Genomic DNA, 21,081 nt, shown 5'->3' with positions numbered 1-21,081 from the left:
CTGCCCTTACCTCCCCCGCATTGTCCTCATCCATAGGTGTATAATTTTAGTCCAGTCTCCTCCTGCACTTCCCACATCCCTTTCCCGCCATTTTTCTTGGGATTTATTTTCTGTAATTGAAACTTTGTATTCTTGAGTGGAAGCCTAGGCCTGCTAGGGCAGTTGGAAAGGCTGGCTTCTGTTGCCGGGGAAACCCACGCCTCTCAACTGCTCTCTGTGGCTGTAGCCATCTTGGCTGGGGTTAATTTGCATACTTGCTCTGATGGGCTGGTGGGTGTGACTGGTGGGTGTGGCTTGAGCGGAGTAATGGTTAATTTGCATATTGCTTTTATATTAGGTAGGATAAATCCCAACAAAAATGGCGGCAGCCCCAGAGCTGGAGAGAGCAGGCTAGGGTTTCTCCCGGCAACAGAGGAACCAAGCTTTCCACCTGCCCTGGCCAGCCTAGACCTCCACTCAAGGATACAAAGTTTCAATTATAGAAGATATATGAACCCTAGCAGAAATGGCTGCTGGCCACTGTGTGAGCAGCAGGCTTGGCTCTGCTCCAGGCTACAAAGTTTCAATTGTAGAAGGTAAATAAATTTCAGATACTAGGGTCTCTCTGCTTGGATCCCCAGGAGCAAGGCTGGCCTGCAAACCACCACAGGCCCCTCACCCAGGCCATCTCACACCCCACGGGAACCCCCATCCTGATCTGGGACACCCTTCAGGGCAAATCATCTGGCCTCCACCCATGCATCAGGCCTCTATCCTATCTAATAAAAGAGTAATATGCAGATTGACCATCACTCCAACACACAAGAAAGCTGCCCCCCTGTGGTCAAAGATCCTGCCTCTATGTGGACACAAGATGGTCACCACAAGATGGACAGTTGGGAGGGACCAAGCCTGCAAGGGAAGGCAGTTGTAGGCGATCAACCCTCTTGGGGAGAGTAGTAAGGGGTGACCAGGTTGGCAGAGGAGGGAAGTTGGGGGCAATCAGGCTGGCAGGGGAGCAGTTAGACATCAATCAGGCTGGCAGGGGAGTGGTTAGGGGGTCATCAGACTGGCAGGCAGAAGCGGTTAGGGACAATCAGGAAGGCGGGCAGGCAAGCGAGCAGTTGGGAGCCAGCAGTCTTGGATTATGAGAGGGATGTCACTCTGCCTGTTTAGACCCGATCCCTGTGGTTACAGGAAGGCCCTCCATGTGTTGGGGGTCTCCAGGCCTTATCCGATGATCTGTTCTGGGGCCAGTGATGACGACCCTTCTCCCCCTAACCCCCCCACCTCCCAGGCAGTGCATTGTTCACAGTTTTGTGGCATGACATACCTTGCAAGACCAGTTTCCTCCTCAATTGTTGAAAGTATTACATGTATATACCCTTCCCTCCACTCCTTCCCTCTTGACCCTTTCTAGGCCCTGCCCCTTCCCCAGGCCTTCAGCACACTATAGTCTGTACCCATGGATTATGCAAATCTAAACAAGTTGTTTGGTTGATCTCTTCCCACCTACCCACCCACCCACCCTCAACTTCCCTCTTGAGTTTCAGCAGTCTCTTCCATGCTTTTATGTTATTTTCATATTTTTTATCAGTCTAAAATAAATGATAGCTCAGTGCACAAACTTTTTACAACTTTTTTTATTCACTCAAAGATATGTTCTGGAGATCTCTTTATTGTAATATATAGACAGTTGGTCATGTCTTTTTATAATTGCATAGTACTGCTAGAATATTTTTAAAAAATTTACATTCCAAACATAGTATTTAACTCCAAGCTAATGCTATTACTGAGCTGCAAACCACCTGTAACTCAGTGTCTTAAAACAATAATTGACTCTCATTCAGTCATTGCTGTGAGTTGATTGATCCAAGCTGTTTGTCTAGGTGGCTGTGATTCAAGTTATAGGTCTTGTTGTACTTGGCTCCAGAGCAGGTTGAGCTCAGATATGTTCCATGCAATTTCATTCTCAGGTCCTTTTAAGGGATTGCAGGTAACCTAGTAATTACCTATTTTTGCATGTGTAATGATAACAAAGAAATGTAACAGGGCAAGCAGAAACTCATGATACTTTTAAAGGCCTAGGTTCAGAATTGTCATAATGACACATCCGATCATATTTCATAGATACTACTATAGTCAAGTCATAGATGTTAAAAAGTTATTTTAGTGGTCTTCCCTGGCCTATCAAAAATTTTAATCTCTTCCCAATGTTTCATATCCCTCTTCCCTGCTTTAAATCTCTATTTATTACTCTTGTAAGTCCATATGTACATTTAAACTGTTTATCTTGTTTATTGACTGTGTAGTCCCTTTCCAATGCATGTTTACTAGAGCAGTGTTTTCTATATTTTTATTGTATCCCCAGCACCTAGGTACTCAGTTAATATTTGTTGAATGAATAAATGAAGGCATGAAGTGAAATGGGGTTAGGGAGACCTATCACTCATCAGTACCCTGTTTTGCTATTGTCAGGGTTTGCTTTTATAAAATAAAATGCACAGATCTTGAGAGTACAGTTTGATAAATTTCAACAAAAGTACTAGTATACTGATGAAACCAGAACTCCATTTAAGATACAAATCTTCCTACAAAGTTTCATGTCTCTTTCATGTCAGTTCTCTTTTTTTGTCACCATAGATTAGTTTTCCCCAGATTTGACTATCATTTATATTGAATCATGTAGCATATACTTTTTTTTGTATTTCCTACTTGCACTTAATATAATGTTTTTGAGAGTTATCCAACTGATTGCATGTATCAGAAATTTATTCCTTAAAAAAACTTACTAAAGAATGTGAAGGACCAGATACTAAAAACTAAGACATTATTAAAATTGAAGAAGACACAAAAAAATGAAAAGATATTTTGTGTTCATGGATTGGAAGAATCAACATTATTAAAATGGCCTCTTTACCCAAAACAATATACAGACTTAATGCAATCCTTATCAACATTTCAATGACATTTAAAAAAGAAATAGAACAAGAAATCATCAGATTTATATGGAATGACAAAAGACCCCAAATAGCCAAAGGAATCCTGAGAAAAAAGAACAAAGCCAGAGGTATCACATTACCTGACTTCAAATTATACTACAAAGTGACAATTATTGAAACAGTAAGATATTGGCAGAAAAACAGACCAATGAGACAGAATTGAGAGCTAAGAAGTAAACCCATATATATATATATATATATATATATATATATATATGCAAATAATTTTTCACAAAGGCTCCAAAAACATACATACAATGGAGAAAAGAAAGCCTCTTTAATAAATGGTGCTGGGAAAATTGGAAAGCCATGTGCAAAAGAATGAAACTAGACTATTTGTCAATATACATAAGAATTAACTCAAAATGGATCAAAGACATAAATAAAAGATCTAAAACAATCCTATATAATAAAAGCCTAATATGCTGATTGTCCGGTAATTGGTTCAACCAATCAAGGTATAATCTACACTAATAAAAGAGAAACATGCAAATTGACTGTACCTCTGTCACACCCACCAGCCAATCAGGAGTGGGTATGTAAATTAACCCAACCAAGATGGCTATGGCCATAGAGTGAGCAGGAGGCTTGGGTTTCCCCGGCAATGGAGGAAGCCAATCTTCTCACCTGCCCTGGCTGGCTCTGGCCTCCACTCAAGGCTACAAAGTTTCAATTATAGAAGATAAATAAATCCCAGATACAGGGCCTCTTTTGGGTTGCCAGGGGAGCATGGCCCACCTGCAAACCACCAAAGGCTCCTCGCCCAGGCTGCCCCACGCCCCAAGGGACACCCTTTAGGGCAAACCAGCTGGCCCCCACCTATGCACCAGACCTCTATCCAATCAAAAGAGTAATATGCAAATTGACCATATACTCCAACACAAGATGGCTACCCCCATGTAGACACAAGATGGCCACCACAAGATGGCCAGCAGGGGAGGACATTTGGGAGGGACCAGGCTTGTAGAGGAGGGAAGTTGGGGAGATCAAACCTGCAGGAGAGGGCAATTGGGAGGGATCAGGCCTGCAGAGGATGGAAGTTGGGGGCAACTGGGCCTGCAGGAAAGGGCAGTTAGGGGTGACTAGGCCTCCAGTGGAGGGCAGTTAGGGGTGACCAGGCCTGCAGGGGAGCAGTTAGGTATCAATTAGACTGGCAGGAGAGTGGTTAGGGAGTGATCAGGCTGGCAGGCAGAAGTGGTTAGGGGCAATCCAGAAGGCAGGCAGGTGAGCAGTTGGGAGCCAGTAGTCCTGGATTGTGAGAGGGATGATCCCGGTAGGATCAGGCCTAAACAGGCAGTTGGACATCCTGGAGAGATCCAGATTAGAGAGGGTGCAGATTGGGCTGAGGGACACCTCCCCCCATGCACAAATTTCTTGCTCTGGGCCTCTAGTATCTAAGGATATGCTAAGGCCGCTCAACTGTTTGTTATGACATGTACTGACCACCAGGGGGAAGACAGTCAACTGGTCAACCAGTCCCTGTGACCACCAGGGGGCAGATGCTCTGACTAGTAGGTTGGCTTGCTGCTGGAGTCCTGCTGATTGGGACTGAGCGAGATGGGCCAGACACGTTCCAGTGCCCTCCTGCAGTCCCTCCCAAGCTGGCCAACCTCCCATGTCCCTCCTGGGCCCTGATTGTGCACTGGTGGGCCTGGCCTGCACCCTCACAATCTGGGACCCCTCAGGAGATGTTGGAGAGCTGGTTTCTGCTCAGTGGTGGGTGCATTGGCCTGTGGACTGAAGGATCTCCAAGTTTGATTCCGGTCAAGGGCATGTATCTTGGTTGAAGGCTTCATCCTGGCTCCCCCTTCCCTTCATGGGGTGGAGGCAACCAGTCATAGATTTAAAAGAACCTAATTTAACTCTACATATAAACAGAAGAATTTTTTCATACATTCATAACGAACCAAGCAACAGCAACTATTCTTAGGACTCAAAATTGATTATAGCTTCCCAGAGCCATTTTTTAGAAATGAAAAAGCTGACCCTCAAATTCAAATTCATTCAGAATTATAAGGGGCCCAGAATAGTGAAAACAAGTCTATTATTCCTTGGTTAAATTTATTCTTAGCTAGTTTATTCTTTAGTTTTACTTCTATTTAAAAAAAAAATTTTTTTTTTTTCCTAATTGATCTGGCTAGAATTTCTAATATGATGTATTAGAAGTGCCAAAAGTGGGCATTCTTGATCCTGCTCATAGGCAAGCATGTCAAGCTGCATGTGGCCCACAACAAATATCTTTTGTGGCCAGCCAATATAACGGTATGTAAGAAATGTTTTTTTTAATTTTATTTTTCTTTTTTAAATATATATTTTTATTGATTTTTTTAATTTAAGAAATGTTTTAATAAAAATTTTATAACTTAACTTTTACTATATTCTGTTATACCTAATTATTAATAATGAACCACAATGCTTGCTAATGACTGAATACTATAATCGTGTTACATTCATTTCCCTTACTTGCAGGCACACCATTTCCCTCCACTAATAATAGCAGCAAATATTTTAATAGCCGATTACCATGTCATTAGTCTTGCACTGACTTGTTTGGTGTGAGCAACAGGAAATATTTTGCTTTTGGAGAACAAGAAAAATGGGTTTATTTGTGTTACGCTTATTTATTTGTGCAGTTATTCAGTGTCTGATAAGTTAATGTTCAAGAAAAAAATATTAATTTTTATTAAAATGTCCTATTATTTTATGTTAACGATTACTCATTTACTTCAGCCCTTTGTTTCAGAAGGTTCTTATCGAAATAAACCTACGTTTCTATGAAAATTGAAGCTTTTGTTTTTTTTACAGCCCATATAAACTTAAACCTTGCTTATTTGGCCCATGTTAGCCTTTGAGTTTGACATGCTTGTCTTAGAGCAAAGGCTTTTAGCCTTTCATTATTGAATATAATTTTACTTTTGGGATTTTCATAAGTGTGCTTTATCATGCTAAAGAAGTACCCTTTTATTGATAGGTTAAGCATTTTTAATATGAAAAGCTGTTGGGTTTTTTGGTGTCATTTGAACTGATCATGTGTTGTTGTTGTTTTCCCCTTCAATCTATGAATGTGGTGTAATGATTTCTCTATACTGAATCTCTAGTTTTCTTGAGCTTTCTTTATCTGACTTTGTTTATAGGGTGATGCTGGCCTCAGAATGATTTAGGAAATGTTTCCTTTTCAGTGTTTTGGAAGAGTTATAAAGGATTGGTATTTTCCTTTAAATGATTGATACATTTAACTGTGAAGCCCTCTAGTCCTCGACTTTTCTTTTTGGAAGGCTTTTAAATTCTGATGTAATATTTTGTTATAATTTGTTCTTGAGTCTTTTTAGGTGGTTTGTGTATTTCTAGGAAATTTTCCTTTACGTTATTTAAGTGGTTTTCACATAATTGTTCATTGTATTATTTTTATACTTTTATTATTTAAGGTCAGCAGTAACATCCCCACTTTCATGTCTGATTTTAGTAATTTCAGTTTTATTTTTTAAGTCAATTTGACTAAAGATTTGTCAATGTAGTTAATGTTTTTGAAGAACCAACCTTTCGTTTCATTGTAATGTAAATTTACTGTGTAATTAGCAGTTTTCTAGCCTTAAATGTTCAGAAGTGCTAGGTATTTGGCTTTATTAATATACCTATTCAGACTTAAATTATTCATTATGCTATTTACTTTTTAAGATTAATTAACCTCCCCGGTCCCAAAATTACATATAAAATTCTTATTTGCTTTGTTTCCAGGCATGTACTGGCATTGAAAACATTGATGAAGCTATTACATTGCTTGAACAAAATAATTGGGACTTAGTGGTAAGTACTTCAACTTTTTCAGCTTTATTGAACTATAATTGACATGTAATATATAAGCTTAAGGCGTATAATATGATGATTTGGTATATGGATGTGCTGTGAAATGATTATGTGTTAGTTAATATATCCATTACCTCAGATAATTACTTTTTTGTGTCGTGAGAACTTTTAAGATTTACTCTCTTAGCAACTTTCACGTATACAATTAAGTATTGTTAACTATAGTTAGCATACTGTACATTATATCCCCAGAACTTATAACTGGAAGTTTGTGCCCTTTGACTACCTTCACTCATTCTCCCTACTCTGGCAACCAACCACCAGTTTACTATGTTTCTGTGAGTTTGGTTTTCTTTTTAGATTCAACATATAAGTGAGATCATATATGTTTTTCTCTGACTTATTTCAAGCACTTTTTTTGTCTGACCACTATTCAAATTTTATGAAATTTGAATGTCTTAATATTCTTTTTTGATTTCAGAGGAACGAGAGGGAAAGAGAGAGGTAGAAACATCAGTGATGAGAGAGTATCATTGATCGGCTGTCTCCTGCACGCCCCCTACTAGGGATTGGGCTCACAACCCTGGCATGTGCCCTTGACCAGAATCAAACCTGTGACCCTTCAGTTCACAGGCCAATGCCCTATCCACTGAGCCAAACCATGGTCGGCAAACTGCGACTTGTGAGCCACATGCGGGCGCGCACGTACAATGCAAATGAAACTTCGTGGTCCATGCACAGAACTTGGTTTTTCGGCTCTCAAAAGAAATTTCAATCGTTGTACTGTTGATATTTGGCTCTGTTGACTAATGAGTTTGCCGACCACTGAGCTAGGGCATGTTTTAGTATTCTTATAGTTAGTTTGGCATATTGCTGCCCATCTGTAACTCTAACCTGAATGGGTAAAACCAAAATGTTATAACTTTAATATGAAGTTCATATTTAATATGAAGTTCATTATTAAATTACTAAATTATGAATTCTTATGTAATTTAAATAATTTAAAAACTTCTCCGATCTTATTGTGTATTGAGGTTCATCTTCCCTGTAGTATTGTGGTGGAAATATTTGAAAGAAGAGAAGAGCCAGACTGGTCTGAATAACTCTATTTGATGTTTCCCCCTCACTTCCTGGGGCCTTCACTGATAATTATTCCTTTCTGAAGATGTTAAAGAAGTTGCATTCTGCTGTGGTTTTCCTTATGAACTTCAGGCAGTTTATTATAATAGTGTTATAGTATTTTTTGGGGTGTGGAAGGTGGCAGGAACTCAAAAGGCAAGGTCCATTACAGTACTACACATTCACAAAATTGTAATTTAGTTACAATTGCAAAGCAAAGTAAAAAAATGTACAATGTTGGAGCAGTATTGGTTCTATTGGGATGGCACAGATATCCCTCATTGCTTTTGAAATCCTAAAAAAGTCCAAATTACAATTAGAAGAAGTGCTAATTTTTCGAAGTCAAAACTTAAGGTGTGTACTTACAGAGCTGAGATTAGATGTGTAGGTATATCCAAATCCATACATGGACTTACATAATTATCAGTTATCTGTGTGCTTTGTGTAGATTTACTACTATTAATTTTTTTAATCAAAATATAAAAAACATTTGTTTTCAGCTTGTAAAAGTAATAATGCTCATTGTAATGAACTGAGAAGATAAATTTACAAAGAAGAAATGAATAATCACCTTTAATCCCATCACTTAGAGGTAGTAATTGTTTAACATTTTTGGGTATATTATTTCAGGGTGTTTTCTCTTAATTATGTGATTAAATTTTTAAAAATGCAAATGTGATTGTTCTCTTTCTACTATTTGGTGATTTGCATTTTTACATAATAACCTATCATGAATGTTTTTCTATCCAAGTAAATGTGACTGTTTGCCATTTTTAAGACTGTTTGTTTGATGTTTACATGTTATTTCTTGTCATGATTGTAGCATACTAATTTTACTAATCAGTAGACATTTAGGAATTTTGCTATTATATAAATTGCTGTAGAAAACATTTGTGTACATACATTCTTTCATACTGAACCTGTTATTTTCCTAGAATATATTAAATAAATACCATTCATAATTAAATTTCTTGGTCAAATTGTATACATTTAAGTTTTTAGATACTTCTAGTTAAATGGCCTTCCAAGATGGTTGGAACTAATTTAAATTTCTATCAGCTATATACATTTTCAAATTGTCTATTTCCTTATTAGTATTTTTTAAAAAATATTCTGTCACTTGTCAAAATTTACAAATATGTATATAACCTGCCTCCAAATCTATACCTCTACCACTGTACTATACTCTTAACAAAGCACCATGTGTAGGGGAAAAGGGTAGCAACTTATTTGGAATAATGCCTTCAGGCTTCTGGTTTTGCAGCTCCTTTTGCAATAAAGGGCTTTGCTTTGTTTAGTTTGTACATTTTAGGGGCTGATGTAAATTACTAGTTGAGGTTAAAAATGCCACTGAGCCACTGTTGCTTGCATGATATGGTTGAGAGGGATATAGGATGGAGTTAAAGAGAGGCTGTGGACTGGAAGTAATGAAGTACAAATCTTTGATATGAGAATTACAACTTATGGGGGATAGATATAAGTTTTTTCCTTATCTGGTTCTTGTTGGTTTATGTTGATTAGTTTTGAAGGCTAAAACATTTGTTGGTTCTGGATATTTTCTCAATCCAATCTTTCTAGAATATTGCAGAAGGAGAATGTTCTCAGATGGTGTTAAATATTTCAATGGTACAAGTGCTTTCCAACTATTTCTAAGTTAATTGATTTTGGAAAATGTTGTAATAGCACTTGGTTGAAAAACACTGGTACTATATTTGTACAGAAATGTGATCTCTTACACAGTATTGGGCCCAAGCAAAAGCATCAGGCTGTCTTTCACAACCTTAAAAACTTTGACTTTCTTTTAAAATGTATGACCTAGCTGGCTTTTCTCTACAAATAATCAACTTCTATCCATAGTAAAGATTTGTTGTATTGTGTAATTACCTTGCTCTAAAAATTTTCTCATTTCTTTTGTTTTTATTCCATATTTACATTGTCATTTAAAAAATGAAATTTAAATATTTTAAATAACCCATTATTAGTTCACATTACATTTGGATCATGGAACTTTTTATAAGGTGTTTTCTATATTTTTCCTCAGCATTATATTTTGTGTTTCTATATTGTGATGATCACTTCTCCACGTTTTTTGAGGCTTATGGAACAGTTCATGTAATTTGAGTTTTTAACCTAAGATATGTCTGTACTTAAAATTTTCTGTACATTTAGGTAGATCTCTTCTCCAGTGTTTTTGTGCATTTTACTACAGAAGTGTAGAGGAATGTGAGTTAAGTACCACAATCTGGAATTGTAATGAATCTAAGAAAATCTAATAATAGAAAACTCATTCTGTCACTCCTGAGGGCTTGCACATGTGTCAAACACAAGGCCCGTGGGCCAAATCCGTTCCGCCAGGCCTTGCAATGTGGCCCGCACCGCGCTGTCATCACTGCACTCCGCTGCGTTTCCATCACAATGACAGTTTATGACTGTTCAGTAAACCATAAGGCCCGCGATTTAGGCAGGATTTAAGATTTTGGCCCGTTCTCTGATTGAGTTCGACACCCCTAGCTTATAGTGTAATTTATTCTAGATGCAATGGGTGCATAAACAAATGTAACAATATATGGTATCTGACTTTGAGAACTATATTGAAAAATTGATGAAACTTACAGTCTCTTTTACATATACTAGAGGCTCGGTATATGAAATTCATGCACGGCGGGGGTGTTCATCAGCCCAGCTTGCACCCTCTCCAATCTGGGACATCCCTCTCACAATCTAGGACTGCTGGCTCCCAACCACTTGCCTGCCTGCCTGATTGCCCCTAACCCCTTCTGCCTGCCAGCCTGATCATTCCCTAACCACTCACCTGCTAGCCTCATTGATGCCTAACTGCTCCTCTGCCAGCCTGATTGCCCCTGTCTGCCTCCCCTGCTGTCCTGGTCACCCCTAACTGCCCTCCCCTGCTGATCTGGTCACTCCTAACTGTCCTCCCATGCCAACCTGGTTGCCCCTAACTATCCTCCCCTGCAGGCCTGGTCACTCCCAACTGCCCTCCTTTGCTGGCCCTGTCACCCCTAACTGCCTTCCCTTGCTAGCCTGGTAGCCCCTAACTGCCCTTCCCTGCTGGCCTGGTCACCCCAAACTGCCCTCCCCTACAGGCCTGGTCACCCCCAACTGCCTTCCTCTGTAGGCCTGGGTCCCCCTAAACTGTCCTCTCCTGCAGGCCTGGTTGCCTCAACTGTCCTCCTCTGCTGGCCCTGTCACCCCTAACTGTTTTCTCTTGCTATCCTGGTCACCCCTAACTGCCCTCCTCTGCCGGTCTGGTTGCCCCCAACTGCCCTCCCCTTCAGGCCTGGTCACCCCAACTACTCTCCCCTGTAGGCCTGGTCCTCCCCAACTGCCCTCCTCTGTAGGCCTGGGTCCCCCTAAACTGTCCTCTCCTGCAGGCCTGGTTGCCTCCAACTGCCTTCCTCTTCTGGCCCTGTCACCCCTAACTGCCCTCCCTTGCTGGCCTGGTCACTCTTAACTGCTCTTCGTTGCAGGCCTGGTCCCGCCCAACTGCCCTCCCCTGCAGGCCTGGTTTCCCCCAACTGCCCTTCCCTGTAGGGCTGGTCCCTCCTAACTACCCTCTCCTGCTGGCCATATTGTGGTGGCCATCTTGTGTCCACAGGGGAGCGTTCATCTTTGACCACACAGGGGTGGCCATTTTGTGTGTTGGAGTGATGGTCAATTTGCATATTACCTCTTTATCATATAGGATATTATAAATGGGAATAACATCCTGAAAAAAATATTACAAATATTTTATAGATATAGATACCCAAAGAAAAAGTGTTCTATATGAAAACATAGTTTCAGAAATTTTAATCATTAGTCACTTCCCATGATTATGTACAGTATTTTCTTTATGTACAGTATTTTCTTTATATAGCTATCCACAAAGCAGTGCTTTCAAACTATGACCCCACAATTAGACTCTACTTATTTTTATTTATTTATTTTTCATTTTTTTTATTAAACTATTACATGTGTACATATCTTACCATTGCTCTATTATTTTGAGGCACTTACAAGTTGGGTTTTGTATGCTAAAATTTTGAAGGCAAAATAACATAAACTTCAGTACTATTGGAAGCATCTCAGGCTGTGGTATTGACATAAAGCCCCACTGCCTCTATCTATCTCAGATGTTCATTTTTCACATTTTCCTGAACTTATAGTCGATTCCTTCATCACAGGTGAGTATTTTCAGTTTATATCTAAAAGGTAAATATGTAAGGAAGAATTATTAGTAATGAATTAGAACTTTTACCAAAGGACTGCCTCCTTATATGGAACATACTACATGATTACTATAAATTATAATCTGGGCTCCAGAATTGACCCACTTCTCATTTTCTATTTTTAGAAGAATTTTGGTCAGTGGAAAATAAAAGTTTATACTGTTTATGTTAATTTTGAGTAATAAAAATGTGAGACAGCTAGCTATAGTGGTAAACCCATTGCATTAATCTTGAATCAGGAGCCCTCGCTCTTCAAAGGTCTTGTCACTGTTTTATTGAGTATGCCCTAGACCCAGTTACTTTTCCTTGAACTTCTGAACTACGTTTATAAAATAAAAGATTTGGCCTGGATTATACTCAAGATCCTTTGATACATGAAATGTTTATGAAAAAGCTGTTTATGTCCTAATTTCTGTTAAGATTCTACAAAGAGCAGTAAATTATGAATAGTAATATAAGCAAACTTTTTAATGGAATGTCATAAGTTTGAAACACTTGTACATGTACCATTTTTTTTTTAACCCTTTTTAAGAAAAAACTTTATGATGTAGGTAATGGCAGGACAAGAACCTATGGCAATTGTTTCACAGAGGTTAGTACATGTGAAATTCCTTCAAATAATTCAAATTTCTAATAAATTATAGGAGATCCAGGGAAAGGCATCTGACATATACTTGGTAACCCAATCCTAAGAGAAAGTAAAAATTAACCTAGCCATACTACATTTTAAGTACTCTATGCTCTTAGGAAATGATTTTTGAACTTTGCACTCAATTTCTGTTATAGTTTGCTGCCTCTGCTGACATAGCTGTTCTTTTTGAAGAAAGACTCTTTTCAGAGGACTTGTATTTATCTTTGAGTATATGTTCCAACTCAAGTCAAATATAAAACAAATCAGCTTATTTTTGGATCATTACTGAATTTCTAGTCTTCAAAGATAATATTGTATTAATAGAAGCTTATAATGAACTCATAAACACCGAAGAGTCAAACCCAAGTAAAATTATCATGCCCATAATCTGTCAAATTTTAAGGTTTATTAGGTTCTATAAGACATTTCCATTTCACTAATTTTCACTTTTGAGGAAATGTATCTTAATGATTATCCTAAAATTTCTTATAACAGTTTCTTCCACTCTATAGCGTTCCTGGAATGTGCACTGTTTTTTTTACTTTATACAGTGTTATAAACACCTGCAGTTTTATGAATGAACTAGTTTCACCAGTGACATAATGAGTCTCTGTCATCCTCAGAAAGCAGCCAAGCATTGAGCACTGCCCTTCATCAATGGCCATCAGATACTGGCTTATGTTTGCACAGATCCTTGCTATGACAAAAGAGAAGTTATTGTGAAGGAATGTATAATATCAATTTCTCTTCCTTTGATATAGTCTTCTTTGTATTTCTTGTTTGTAAGGGGGCATAAGCCAATTATTCTACAGAATTTTTTAATTTCTCATTTTGTAATTTGACTACCATCCCACCTCTTCTACTATCTTTCCTTTTATTGAGGGTCTACTTTGTGCTAGGTAAGTCAAAGTGATTTACCACATTATTTCATTTAATCTTTACATCAGCCTCAAAAAGTGGATAGGTAGACATTAGCTTATAGATGACAAACTTTTAGAGGTCCAGTGATGTTAAGTAAACTATCTTTGCTCATACCACTGATAAGAGGTACAACTGATTTTGAACCCAAATCTCAGTCCTTAATTTTTCATAGCTTTAAAATAATGGTTTAGGTTATTAGATTTTCTGTATTCAGTGTACTATTCTCTGAACTTCTATATTTTTCTTTAAAATTTATTTTCAGATTACAGATTACATTTAATATTGTTATTAGTTTTAGATGCATAGCATAATGCTTAAACAATCATATACTTTACAAAGTTATGCCTCCAATATTTCAGGTATTCACCTGATACCATACATAGTTATTACAGTGTTACTGACTATATTCCTTATGCTGTACTTTACATCCCCTTTTTAATGACCAATTTGTACCTCTTAATTCCTTCACCTTTTGAACCCAGCCCCCCAAATTCCTTCTGCTCTCACAGCCATCAGTCTGTCTGTTCTCAACTTCTATGTTTTTCTTTCTACCACTCACAACTAATTTCACACATTGTCAAGTGAAAGGACTTTTGATAGTTAAGAATGTTTATGCTTTGCGGAGCAGCAGCTGCCAGGCTGGGAGTGGCCATGCCTGGAGCAGCCGGGTCTGGTGCGGCCAGGCCCGGAACAGCGGCTGCCAGGCTGGGAGCAGCCATGCCCGGAGCAGCCGGGTCTGGTGCGGCCAGGCCCGGAACAGCGGCTGCCAGGCTGGGAGCGGCCAGGCCCGGAGCAGCCGGGTCTGGTGCGGCCAGGCCCAGAGCAGCGGCTGGCAGGCTGGGAGCTGCCAGGCCCAGAGCAGCCGGGTCTGGTGCGGCCAGGCCCGGAGCAGCAGTTGCCAGGCTGGGAGCGGCCAGGCCCGGAGCAGCCGGGTCTGGTGCGACCAGGCCCGGAGCAGCGACTGCCAGGCTGGGAGTGGCCAGGCCCGGAGCAGCGGCTGCCAGGCTGGGAGCGGCCAGGCCCGGAGCAGCCGGGTCTGGTGCGGCCAGGCCCGGAGCAGCGGTTGCTAGGCTGGGAGCGGCCAGGCCTGGAGCAGCCGGGTCTGGTGCGGCCAGGCCCGGAGCAGCGGTTGCCAGGCTGGGAGCGGCCAGGCCCGGAGCAGCCGGGTCTGGTGTGGCCAGGCCCGGAGCAGCGGTTGCCAGGCTGGGAGCGGCCAGGCCCGGAGCAGCCGGGTCTGGTGCGGCCAGGCCCGGAGCAGCAGTTGCCAGGCTGGGAGTGGCCAGGCCCGGAGCAGCTGGGTCTGGTGTGGTCAGGCCCGGAGCAGCGGCTGCCAGGCTGGGAGCTGACAGGCCTGGAGCAGCTGGGCCCAGAGCAGCTGGGTCGGGTGCGGCCAGGCCCGGAGCAGCAGCAGCCAGGTCCAGAACAACTAGGTCGGGAGCGGCGGTGACCAGACCCGGAGCAGCTGGTTGTGGAACGAACCAGAGCAACAGAGGCCAGGCCCGAAGCAGCCAGGCCCGGAACAGCTCGCTTCTCGCCTGCCCCTGCCCCACGGCGGCCTCTCAGACATGGCTGGAAACTTTTGTGGGAACTTGAGGGTCTGCTGAATTAAGTGATGAAGACTTCGATCTGGATGTGTTGAGTTAGTATAGGGCTGGGGTGTTGATCTGTGAGTGCCTTGGGTGGGGCCTGGATGAGGCTGGTTGACCTATTTGGAAATGTCTTTTGTGTGAAATGTATCATTGGGCATGTGGTGGTATTATTGATATGAGAAAATGCTAAGTAACTGATTTACTATCTGAAAAGGGATTTACTATCGGGGAAAGGGAGGGAGGAAGAGACTGAATATAAACTGTGCACCTATAAATGAGGACAATGGGGGATGGGGAGGGGGCGGAGGGTGGGGTGGAAACCTGGTGGCGGGGGGAAGAAATGAGGAACCTTTGTAACAATATGAACAATAAAGATTGATTAAAAAAAAAAAGAAGAATGTTTATGATTTGTTGTTAAATATACTGTAAGATTCTAGAGTAAGGGAATTGTGTTTCTTATGAATTTGTCTTGGCATATGGAAGTTGCTTAATAGATGCTTATTTGACGGATTGATTTTATTCCTACACTTATTTTTAAGTCTATTTTTCATCTCTATCATTTGGATATTTGAAAAGTCTTTGCTGTTCATGTCTTTGCCATTACTGTTCCTTATCTGGCAACCATAAGGTTTAGTAAAGAGGGAAGATAACCCAGATAAACAAGGAATAGGATTGGGTTGATTTCTTTATCTCACTAATAAAATTTAGCTGTTTCCACCTATTGTAGCTTTTGGAGAAATATTTTTCTGCCATAGTCAGTTTGGCTCATTGGTTATTGCATCACCCTGGGGACTGAAGGGTCTGGTTCAGTTTCAGACAAGGGCACATACCTCGATTGCAGGCCTAATCCCTGGCCCTGATTGGGGTACTGGCAGAGGCAACCAATTGATATGTCTCTCACATCGGTTTCTCTCTCTCCCCCTCCCTTCCACACTCTCTGAAAATCATTGGGGGGAAAAATCCTCAGATGAGGATTAATACAAAAAGGGAAATATTTTTTACAAACAAATTCTTTCCTTTGTAAATTTGTTCTAAGCATCTCATAAAAATTTCCCCCTCTTCTGTATTTCTGGTTGTGCCATTTTACCAAAAAGAAAGTGCATCATATAACTTAACCTCTAAATTTTTTTTTATCAGTTATACCTCTTAGGAGAAAGTTTAGTGTGATAAAAGACTACTGCTATCTATACTAATAATCTATACTAATAAAATGCTAATATGCTAATTAGACTAGGTCGACCAGCCATCTTCTGGATGTCAGATTTACTTCTGGACAAAGCCATGGTGATGGGGCGATCATGCCAGCAGCGGAGAACAGTTAGAGGCAAGATCAGACTGGCAGGGGGTTAAGGGTGAGATCAGGCTGGCAGGATAGGGTAGTTAGGGGCTACCAGGCCAGCAGGAAAGAGCTGTTGGGGGAGAGATCAGGCTGGCAGGGCAGAGCAGTTGGGGGCTACCAGGTCGGAAGGAGAGGGCAATTGGGGATAAACTGACCTTCAGGGAAGAGCCATTGGGTGTGAGATCAGGCTGGTGGGGAGGGCAGTTGGGGGCATTAGGCAGGCAGGCAGGCAGGCAGGTGAGTGGTTAGGAGCCAGTGGTCCTGGATTGCAAGAGGGATATCTGAGTGCCGGTTTAGGCCTGATTCCACAGGGCCTAAACTGGCAGTTGGACATTCCCTGAGGGGTGTCGGATTGAAGAGGGTGCAGGCCCAGCTGAGGGACACACATGCATGAATTTTGTGCACCGGGCCTCTAGTTTAAAATATAATTAAGCGGTATTAAAGAATTGTTTTTCTATATTTTAGACGAAAAATTAAGTTTTTATAAACATGAAATTGTCAGTTTACTAAATTCACAGTTTTTACATTATTTTGGAGGTCCACTCAAGCCCCTCTCCCCCCAACTATAATTTAAGTTTCTGCTTAGTTTTTTTTTTTTTTTTTTTTTTTTTAAATATATTTTATTGATTTTTCACAGAGAGTAAGAGAGAGGGATAGAGAGTTAGGAACATCGATGAGAGAGGAACATCTATCAGCTGCCTCTTGCACATCCCCCACTGGGGACGTGCCCGCAATCAAGGCACATGCCCCTGACCAGAATCAAACCTGGGACCTTTCAGTCCGCAGGCCGACGCTCTATCCAGAGCCAAACCAGTTTTGGCTCTGCTAAGTTTTTTATTGGATTTTATTAGTATGTTGATATTTTTTCTTGAAATACAATATAATTCTAGAATTATAGTTTATATGAATCAAAAATCTCTTTTATAAAAGTTCAGAAGCTTTAAGACTTGATAAAAATGTGGGTGTTAATCACCTAGCAGAAAATGATGTTCCCATTAGTAAATTAAATTTGGAAATGTGGCTAATATTTATTGTTTTTGATTTCCAGTACTAAACAACATGTTTTAGTACTAGAGCACATAAAACTATTTAAATTAAATTGTAAGGAGCCAGCTCACTGCTAATTCTGAAAGAAGTAGTCATATCGGGTTTGGTAATAATTAATGTCGTTTTTAAACATTCGTTTAAAATCTTGCTTGGCGTTGACTTGTATTGACATAACCTTCAAACACATTGTATCTACAGAACGTGTGAAGTGCAATTAACAAGTTTTGCTTGAAAAAGTTTGTGTTTGGTTTGGTTTTTGTTGCAAAACTAGGGCTAAGAAGATGGCGGATGAAGAGCATATTCGGCACTGCATGCTTTACGAGTTCCAATTAGGAAGAAAAGCAAGTGAGGCTGCAAAAAACATCTGTAGTGCTCTTGGTCAAGATGCAGTTAGCGCCAGAAAATGCCAGCGTTGGTTTGAGAAATTTCGCGAGGGAAGTTTTTCGTTAGATGACAAGAGTGGTCGAGGCCGTGTGTCCAATTTTGGTCAAGAAGCTCTTCAAGCTCTTTTGGTGCAAAATCCTCAAATTACCCAACAAGAGCTTGAGACAACTTTAAATTGTTCACAAAAAACAATTTCCAATCAATTGCGTGCACTTGGCAAAGTCCAAAAGTTTGGAAAATGGGTTCCTCATGAGTTGACCGACAACAACTGTAATCAAAGAGTCACAATTTGCAGTTCGCTCCTCTCCCGTCAAAACCGTTTGCCGTTTTTAATAGTTTTAAATTTTACTTCTGTTTCATTGCTTTGTTTTTTGTTTTCAAGTTCTTGACAGTATGAATATTATTTTGTCTCTCTTCCACTTGTACTACTTCTTCTATTATACTTTTTACTTCTTTCAGTACGTGAGTTTCATTCTCTTAGTGTTTTCCTGCCTTTCTTCAATGCTCCTGAATTAAATTTTGTTGGGTACCTTATAATTTATTTTTCATTTTAAAGAAAATTTTGTCTTTTTCTTTTTCCTTTAGTACCAGTTTTTTTCCTTATTTTCTGTTTTTTATGTTGTTGTTATTCATATATTTTGAATTTTCTAATTAAAAATATTTATTAAAAAAATAGTCCTGAGATGTTTAAGTATATTTAAGTATACAGTTTGTCGTATTGATTTACAGTATTTTTTTTCTGCTTCTTGGTTATTTTTTGGGAGGGAATTTTCCTCACTCAGTATGTATGAAATTTCATTTCCTGATTTTTTTTTCTTTTTTTAGCAATAGCTCTTATATATTTGTTGGTATTTTCATTTTTATGGTAATACTGTGATTTACAAGTTTTTTATTTAATGGCACCCTCTTCTTTCAGATTGGCTAAGTTCAGATGCTTTAGCTAGGTTTTTTTTTTGTTTGTTTGTTTGTTTTGGTGTGTGTAGGTTGGAGGTGAAACGATAGTGAGGAGTAATGAGTGCTTTAACTTTATGGTTCTTGTTTGTTTCTATTTCAAAACTAGAGGCCCTTTGCACGAAGATTCATGGAAGAATAGGCCTTCCTTCACTTGGCTGCTGGCACTGATTTTCCTCTGGCACCCAGGACCCAGGTCTTCGCTCTGGCTGGGGGGAACCTGCGGTCTTTGCTCCTGGCCAGCGGGGAGTTTGCAGTCTTCACTCCTGGCCTGAGTACTGCCAGCAAAGACTGCAAGCTCCCTGGCCTCGTCTTCGCTCTCGGTGCTCAGGCTGGGAGCTTGCAGTCTTTGCTCCTGGCTTGAGCGTTGCTCCTGTAGCTCCCCCGGAACCCCCCCTCCCCCACCATTCCCTCCCCCTGGTCCTCCTCCTCGTAGCAGGGGTCCTGCCCAGCCTGACTGCTCTGTGCCTATGAATGCAAATTATCTCGCCATCTTTGTTGGGTTAATTTGCCTACTCCTGATTGGATGGTGGGTGTTGCGTGGTATCTTTATCTGGTTTTGGAATTAGGGTAATGTTGGCTTAATAGAAGGAGCTTGGAAGTGTTCCTTCCTCTTGAATTTTTTGGAATAGTCTAAGGAGGATAGGGTTTAGTTCTTTGAATGCTTGGTAGAAGTCCCCTGTAAAGCTGTCCTGACCAGGGCTTTTGTTTGCTGGAAGATTTTTGATTACTGCTTCAATTTCTTCGGTAGTTATCAGCCTATTCAAGTTTTTTATTCTTCCTGATTGAATTTTGGAAGCTTGTATTTTTCTCAGAATATATCCATTTCATCTAGGTTGTTCATTTTGTTGTTGTAGAGTTGTTCATAGTATTTTTTCATTCTTTGTATTTCTTTGGGGTCGGTTGTTACTTCACCTCTTTTATTTCTGATTTTTTTTTATTTGGGTCCTCTCTCTTTGCTTCTTGGTGAGCCTGGCTAGAGGTTCATCAATCTTACTTGTCCTTTCAAAGAACTAGCTCTTGGTTTTGTTGATCTTTTGTAATTTTTTTTTTTTTTTGTCTCTGTCGTTTATCTCTACTCTGATCTTTATTATTTCCTTCTGCTTACACTGGGCTTTTCTTGTTGCTCGCTTTCTAACTCTTTGAGTTGTAGGGTTAAGTAATGGATTACCATTGCTTCTTATTTTCTTCAGTAGGCTTGTAGAACCTCCTTCTCAATACTGTTTTCTCTGTGTCCAAGAGATTTTGGATTGTTGTGTTTTCATTGTCATTTGTTCCAGGATGCTTTTTATTTCTTCTTTGATCTCTTTGGTAACCTTATCATTGTTTAATAGCATGCTACCGTGTTTCCCTGAAAATAAAACATCCTCCGAAAATAAGACCTACTTACATTTTCGTTCTGAGTGAAATATAAGGCATCCCCCCAAAAATAAGGCCCCCCTAGGCTCTGTCTCAGAATGAAAATTAATTTACCATAAACTGGTCGCTATGGCTGCCCCGACTGGCATCTAGCAACCAGTGACGTTATGCGGAGTCCTGACTTCACTGCTGTGTGGAGGCGGAGCGGAGGTCGGAGTGAGCGGTGAGTGCGGGGCAGGAGAGAGGAGGAGACTTTCGCAGATGCCTGTAGAAGAACAGGAGGATTAGAGCTGACAGCCACTGCGAAGGTGGTGAGTGCTGGTCTGTCTCTGGTGACACTACCTGATGCTCGTGGCCACCCTCATGATGACTGAAGGTTCTCAGTCAGTGACAGAACCTGCTTCAGCCCAGATCCAGGCCCCAGCAAGCCCAGTGACAGTCCCCAGGCAGGCCCCAGGGGGTAAATGTCTGATAAAGGGGTAGGGGAGATGTCTGGTGAAGGTGTTCAGTGGCACAGGGATGGGGGGGGATCACTTAAAATGACACAGGAGGATCAGAAGGGGCAATCAAAATGACACAAGAGGATCAAAAGGGGCTACTAAAATGGTAATCCCCCCTCTGATTCTCCTGTGCCATTTTGATTCCCCCTTCTGATTCCCCTGTGCCATTTTAAGTGATCCCCCTCCCCCTACCTTCATACCCCAATTCCTTTTTTTTACCCCTAGAA

General features: G+C 40.6%; 1 protein-coding gene across 9 annotated transcripts in view; it reads left to right on the top strand.

Annotated features, from left to right (window-relative positions):
- The window catches only part of FAF1 (Fas associated factor 1), a 294,589-nt gene that overhangs the window by 16,554 nt on the left and 256,954 nt on the right, over positions 1-21,081 (top strand). For 6 of the 9 annotated variants that reach the window (XM_036447942.2, XM_036447943.2, XM_036447941.2 and 3 more), the window contains exon 2: positions 6,717-6,785. In XM_036447942.2, the coding sequence (XP_036303835.1) occupies positions 6,717-6,785 (69 nt within the window). Of the gene's footprint in view, positions 1-6,713; positions 6,786-8,404; positions 8,497-21,081 lie in introns of those variants that run through there. The other 3 variants (XM_045584589.1, XM_045584586.1, XM_045584587.1) reach the window with 2 other exon arrangements.

Source organism: Pipistrellus kuhlii, unplaced genomic scaffold, assembly GCF_014108245.1.
Source record: "Pipistrellus kuhlii isolate mPipKuh1 unplaced genomic scaffold, mPipKuh1.p scaffold_m20_p_2, whole genome shotgun sequence".
In the NCBI taxonomy this organism is placed as follows: Eukaryota; Metazoa; Chordata; class Mammalia; order Chiroptera; family Vespertilionidae; genus Pipistrellus; species Pipistrellus kuhlii.
This window is presented reverse-complemented; position numbering and strand designations above follow the sequence as displayed.